The sequence below is a fragment of the Nematolebias whitei genome, chromosome 4 (assembly GCF_014905685.2).
Source record: "Nematolebias whitei isolate Nwh7 chromosome 4, NemWhi1, whole genome shotgun sequence".
Lineage (NCBI taxonomy): Eukaryota > Metazoa > Chordata > Actinopteri > Cyprinodontiformes > Rivulidae > Nematolebias > Nematolebias whitei.
In genome coordinates this window covers 50,250,000-50,257,284 of record NC_056501.1, presented here as the reverse complement: position 1 = coordinate 50,257,284, position 7,285 = coordinate 50,250,000, and the positions used below count along the sequence as shown (strand labels likewise).

General features: G+C 42.1%; 1 protein-coding gene across 1 annotated transcript in view; it reads right to left on the bottom strand.

Annotated features, from left to right (window-relative positions):
- Nucleotides 1-7,285, bottom strand: part of cab39l1 (calcium binding protein 39, like 1) — a 14,987-nt gene that overhangs the window by 5,894 nt on the left and 1,808 nt on the right. The window contains exons 2-4 of the mRNA XM_037676027.1: nt 4,186-4,328; nt 3,925-4,089; nt 3,653-3,771 (exon numbers count right to left, since the gene is read on the bottom strand). Of these exons, the coding sequence (XP_037531955.1) occupies nt 3,653-3,771; nt 3,925-4,089; nt 4,186-4,302 (401 nt within the window). The 5' untranslated portion in view covers nt 4,303-4,328. The remainder of the gene's footprint in view (nt 1-3,652; nt 3,772-3,924; nt 4,090-4,185; nt 4,329-7,285) is intronic.

Sequence of the window (7,285 nt, the reverse complement as noted above, 5' to 3'; positions counted from 1 at the left end):
CAACAACTGTACACATCAACAACTGTACACAACAACAACTGTACACAACAACAACTGTACACATCAATCAGTGTTACACTGACATGAAGAATCCCATGTGGTCAACAAGTCACTCTGCAAAGACATGGACTTTTATGAACCTTCAACAGCCACACACACACACAACATGGTAACTGGACAGTACTTATACAACTCCTTTCTATCTCATCAAGACACTCAAAGCTCTTTACAAAACAATCTGTGCCTCAATTACCTCCACACACACATTCATACATCACTCTACTACACAGCAGGGGTGTAACGTACGCTAAAATCACATTTTGGTTCGGTTCAGTTTCAAGGAGGGCTCGGTTCGGTTAATTTTCAGTACAAAAAAAAGACAAAATAAAGACTTACAAAACGTTTATTTTGAAAATATTCCAAGTAAACAATATGTTTGTATAAAAATAAATAAAAGCGACCCAATTTGGATGACATTTTAAATAAACAGCACTCTTTACAATAAATAAACTATACTAATGAAAATTGAAATAAATACAATACCAGTCAGAACCAGAACAACAAGCAGCAACAGTTTACAATCTAACTAATCAAGTTTTAAGTTTTTGTCCAAAAAGACCAACTTGTCCACATTTTCTGCCAAAAGCTCAGATCTAGTTGCAGTGAATATGTCCAGCGGTGGAGGAAACCTCTCACTAACAACAGGAGCAGGAATAAAGAGGTAGAGCTTTGTTAATGTTGCAGTGTGGCTGGATCTGGCCTCATTACTCTCAACCTCTTGGACCTGCTCTCACCTGTACCTGGAAAAGTTCAGAGTTCACTCATCTAGGGCTTTAACAGACTACTCGAGTAATCAACAGGTCGATTCCTAGGACATCTATCGAGTTTTTAAATTTCACGTTGAGTATTCGCAGTGACGTCATTGTGTCACGTGATCCGCACCGGGCTACTAGCAGAAGCTACCAACTGGATTCCTCCCAGCAGCGGGACTGAGCGGAGCAGGTCCAGTCTTGGCAAACAGGTAGAAATGCATCAGTCGAATGTAAATATTTCACTAAAGATGAATCTTCTGGTTCAACTACTGTAAGGAAACAGAAGATGAATCAAATTCCTGACTGTTTGGAGCTCGTTGTGAACCGGTGTTACACCACATTCTGTGACCACTGTATATTGTGACCGTAGGGGGCAGTGTTGCATGCACTGTTGCAGGTCACAGAATATGGTGCAACACCGGGTCCAATCGACCGAACCAGAACCAGCTTCCTCTGACCTTGTTTCACAAACTAAAAGCAAAAAATATTAATCTCTAAACCTATAAAAAAAACCTATAAACATATTAATCTCTAAAACTAAACTTAATGCGCACCACAGCTGGTGGTGGTGCGTGGTGGTCGACCCCCCACTGGTTTTAGTTTTGTTTTTGACGTGCTGCGTTTCTTCACGTCCATCCATCCATCCATTTTCTTTACCCGCTTATTCCATTTTGGGTCACGGGGGTCGTTGGTGCCCATGTCCAGCAATCACTGTGCAAGGGGCGGGGGACACCCTGGACGGGTCTCCAGTCCATCACAGGGACACAGAGACAAACGAGACAAACAACCATTCACTCTCTCACTCACACCTAGGGACAATTTAGAGTTACAAATCAGCCTAACATGCATGTTTTTGGTCTGTGGGAGGAAACCGGAGTACCCGGAGAAAACCCACGCATGCACGGAGAGAACATGCAAACTCCACCCAGAAAGGCCCCTGGACCGGGGTTTGAACCAAGGACCTGCTCGCTGAGAGGCAGCAGTTCTACCAGTTGCGCCACTGTGCTGCCCCTGCGTTTCTTCACGTTTGCAGCTTAATAATAACTAATAGTTTAGTTTTTCCTGTGAATTATTTGCAGTATAATAAATGGGAGGAGCATAATATATGCTCCCAATGTTTTGTTGGTCTTTTTTTGTTGTAAATAATAAATGACGTTTTTTTGTGGTTTTATTTATTTTCATCTTGAGATTCTATGACGTCATCAAGCACTCAAGTTCTACTCGAGTTTTATTTTATTAATGTCATTTTAAAAATTATGTAGTCGTTCAACCCTAGTCATCACAGACTTCTTAGCTGGAGGTGATCTCTGGTGGATTTCCCTGAAGAGGAAGAAGACTCAGCTGCTATCTCTTTCCCAGACTGGAAATAAAACACAGAGGTAAAAAAACGAGTTAATAAGATTAAAATTTTAAATTAAAAATGTTAATTAGCTCATAATACAATAACATTACCTCTTCTTACATGGTCATCATTTCTGTTATGAGGTGGTTGAATCTCTCGTTCATCATCATCATCAGGGCTTTAATCTGGTCCAGGGCTTGTTGACAAGATCAGTTTCATCTTTTTCATAAAGTGCTGCTACAGCTTTTTGGCTGAAGTGTTGACGTGATGGGATGTTGTAAAAAACATTTGGGCGTAGATCCAGAGCTGTAAAACGTGCTACAGCTTGTGTTGTTGCTCTGAACTGATCTGAATGACCTGATAAAGTTGTTTAAATGCTGCTGTTATCGGTGTTTGAACCAAACTACGTTCACGTTCAGGTGATGTCGTTTCAGGGTGTTAACAAGTTGGACGTGTTGCTGCTGCAGATCCAGTCTCTGTGAAACAACGAGGACACTCAGCTTTGGATTTGTTCACTTGTCTTTTAACAAGAAACACATAATGTTCCCAAACAGGAGACCACAACGAGAAGCTAGGCTGCTAATGCTGCGCGTGCTGCAAGATAATAGCACCGTGCTGAAACACGCTCTGGAACTTCAGTTCCGCGGCTCATAATCTGTCGTTAATAAAATTTAATGAGTGAAAAAATAACTGCAACGGTACGGTACACCCACGTGTACGTTCCACCACTACTGCACACATTCATACAGCGCTCTACGTCATCTGTACAAAGATAATATGAACAAATCATTCTAAAGAGAATAATCAGAGCTTTATCACATTCATGCACTGATGGGACACATCAGAGGCTATGAGGGTTCAGTGTCTTGCCCAGGGACACTTCAGCATGTGACTGCTGGTGGAATCAAACCCCCAACTCTCGCATTGGAGGACGACTGCTCTAACCACTCAGCCACAGCCGCCTCAGTCAAAATGAACCTTCAAGTACAAGAGAGTAAAATACCAGCTGAATATTTGATTATATTAGTCAGGTTTTGTAACTGCAGAGGGAACATTGTGTAATCCAGACTGAAGGAAGAGCAGAACCAACCCATCCTGGAGCAGAGAAGATGATGTCTGATCCACTGACGTCCTGAGAAGACCTCAGAGAAGTGCTGCTGAGACTCGTGGCTGCTCTCAGAGCTAACAGCATGGTAGGGGTTTTACCTTCATGTGTTTTACGGCTGTAGAACCAGCACTCCACCATCTCAGGCAGCAGATGAAACCCACAGGTGAACACAACAAGTTCCTGCATGCTCCTCTGGGAGTTGTTGAAACACATGCTGTGGAAGGAGGAGCAGCCTTCCTCCCGTTTGAGGGCGACTCACCAGAAAACAGAACCTTTTCAACAACCGCTCGACAACAAATCAGACCGTCTCACACCTTCTCCTCACTTCACCTTTAACTGGGAAATGATCAAACTTAGACATTCTTGTAAGCTCCAAAAAGCTGAACTCACCCTTTAAGCAGCATGAAGAGGATCTCTGGGTGTGAGGAGATGTATTCCACGGTCGGTGTGCGAGTGCCGATCTGCCGTCTCACAATATTGCTGAACAAATGGACCACGTCCTTTTTGCCCTGAGACACAAGGCTCAGATGAACGAGTGATGGGAACCAGTACTTCTGCTTGAGGCACAGACGCTCCGAGACAAGTCCCACTTCAGGTCTTTACTTAAAGCGTTACAAAATAATTCATGCTTTTTGCTTCGGTTGAAACGTACGGCTCCTCACCTCAAAATCGATCTTCTGCAGGTTTGCAATGAGGGCGATAAGAAGGTTGGTGTTGTAAAGCTCTTGTGCAAGCTGAGCCACAGCTTCAGTCTGAGGCTCCTTATCACCCGTTCCACAGAGAACCTCCTTTAGGGAACCAAGGTTTTTGGACACCTCCTCTGCAACCTTAACAACAGCAGCAGTCAACAAGAGTGACGTTTAGCTCATCTAATGAAACAACAAAAAGGTCATTGTTCTGCCAGAGTTACACGTGGTTCAGACCTTCTCACACTTCTTGCTCTCTCCAGCTTCCAGCTTCTCCAGGTAGGTCACATTGTCCTTTAAGCTCCTCACTATTTCACCTGGATTCTTCTGAGACTTCCCGAAAGGAAAAGGCATGACTGAAGATGGAAACTCCAAATGTCCTGCATGAAAAGATGGTTTGACACATTTAAACAATAAACTGCATTGTGCAGTGGTGTGCCTTCCCACAGTCACGTACACCTTTATAATTACTGAAGTATTAGTTTTATAAGGAGATCTCTCATGAACACTAAATTAAATGTTTAACAGGCAAAAAGGAAGTAAAGAGTAAAACGATGACAGAAGTTTGCAACAACCGAAGCGCTGCAGAAAATAAGCTCAAGGGGAAATCAAAAGACCAGAGATGCACTGGTTTGATCAAAAGTTCCAGTTTACAAGCAGCACGCCGAAGTTTTCAAGACGAGTGTTTTTCTGGACTGGAACTGAGCAAAGAATGCAAGTACTGGTAAACACACATGAACGTAAAGAAAAATGTTTTGGTGCAAGTTGTCCCAGTGCGCAACAGAAAGAGTTTTTATTTTTAGTGACAAATCCTGACGAGTGGAGGAAGCAAGTTGATCCACCACCAGCAGCAATGGGGGGGGGGGGGGGGGGGCATTGTTCAAAGATTAGACTTCAGCCACTATAACCATTTAGGGAAACTATACTTGTACGCATTGTAAAAAGTAGAACACGGTTTCTTGAAGTGACGTTACATGTATACATATGTATGGTGGTGGTGGCCATCGTGGGCTCTGACCTGGCAACCCATGTTTTCATGGAGACTTTTCTTACGTGTACATGCAGCCACACGCAAAAATGGAAATCGGCACATTATTTTAAAAGTTCTCCAGCTCACACCAAAATGGAAGTACCGTGTTTTCCGGCAGATATGTCGCAGTTTTTTGCATAGATTGGTCCGTCCTGCGACTGTGGCGAAGCAACTTGTGTTCTTTTGTCATATTCATAACCCAATATTTGACTGATGCTTTAAATGTCTAAGAACTGCAACAGCGAGTCCTCCCGTGCACGCTCGCTTCACTCAGCTGGTGCAGGCGGAGGAACGCTGGAGAGCTAGTGGCTCTGGATGGACGGAGCTGCACCGCCAGGTGAAATGAAGTGGTTTGGACCATCAAATAAATGCAACTTATACGCTGAAGCGACTTATAAATGGTTTTTTCCTCTTCATGATGCTTTATGGAGTGATGATGGACTTATGGTCCGGAGCGACTGATACACTGGAAAATACGGTTGTTATCTCGACCGTGACACCAACACTGAGCTACACAGATCATAGATAACAGACACAGGGAAACAACAATCGAAGAAAGAACTGATCAAATTATAAAAATAAAATAATAATAACAAGGTGGTACCCTGAGCTGTGGTTGAAACCCATGCAGGTCATAAAACAAGTCGGGGGTCTTCAGTTGATTTTCAGAAATGTAAAGATAATTTTCTAAGTTTAAAGATAATTGTTAGCATTTTTACCAAATTAGTTCTAAAATGTAAAAAACAGCCGTCATGACGTGATGGACTTACATAACCGTTTAGACTGTCTGCTCAGCCGCTGTATTGTTGTTTGTAGCTTATTATCCATGATTAAAGCAACAGTAGGAAGGTTTGCAGGTTGCTGTGGAACTCCGCTCAGTGGTTCATTAGATATTTTACTGACAGACTGAGTTGACCAATAATTAACAGAAGGTTTCAAACAAACATTTTGCATGATTAGTTAGTACTTGGAGTTTTTATTCAACCTTTATTTCTACAGGTTAGTCTCATTGAGCCTCCAGGACTCGTTTACAACAGAGACCTGCTTTAACAAAGAATGATGACAACAGTAGACAATCATAAAATAAACATATAAACTGGGAAAAATAAATGTAAGTATGTATTTGGGATTACTCTCAGCTACTGTGAGACCAAATTCTTCAACTGATAATCTGTCAAAGCTCAATATCTGATTTTTATCTTCGCTCAAGTCGATTTGGCTGCTCACATCATCACAGTCCCTGTGACCCACATCTTCAATCTCTCCATAAGACAAAACTCCATCCAGACACTTGAAAACAGCCTTTGTTCTTCCTTTGCTGAAGGGAGGAGACCCCACCTCACTGAACAACTATGGACCAATCTCTAAACTCTGCATTTTAGCCAAGGTTCTAGAAAAACTGATAAACTCTCAAATCAAAAATTACCTGGACTCATTTAACATCTTACCTCCACATCAATCTGGTTTCAGGAAACAACACAGCACAACCACTGCTTCACTGAAGGTTCTTCATGACGTTGTTGAAGCACTGGATGCTAAGGATTATTGTGCTGCACTTTTCTTAGACCTGTCTAAAGCTTTTGACACTGTGGATCAGAACATCTTGTGTCATAAACTCTCAGAAATCGGTTTCTCAGAACACACCATTGGTTGGTTCTCTAACTATCTCTCAGACCGGAGGCAATGTGTTCAACATAATGGTACTTCCTCCAGTTATTCAACAGTCAACAATGATGTACCACAAGGCTCAGTCTTAGGACCTACCCTCTTTACAATCTACATACGTAATGTAGGTAAAAACATCCCTAACTCATCCATACATTTCTATGCTGACGACACAGTTGTTTATTGTCGAGCTAAAACTGTTGCTAAGATTTTCAAGCTTTTGAAATCTGCATTTAACATCATCCAGACTGATTTGTTTCACCTCAAACTTGTCCTAAATGCCGACAAAACCAAAGGGATGCTTTTTTCAAACAGGAAGTCGGTCCCAGCAGTTCTTCCTCCGATTTTATCCTCAAAAGGTGTCCCCATTGAGTTTGTTGATTCCTATAAATATTTGGGTATCTTGGTCGACTCACATCTCTCTTTTAAGCTCCATGTGGAAAACTTGATAAAGAAACTGAAAGTTAAACTGGGTTTCTTTTTCAGAAACAGATCCTGTCTAACTCTGAATGTTAGGAAACGTCTTGTATCTGTGACTTTCCTTCCCTCCATTGATCACGGTGACATTATTTACATGAACGCTCCTACAAGAACCCTGCAGATGTTGGATGCTGCAGATGTTGGATGCTGCAGATGTTGGAT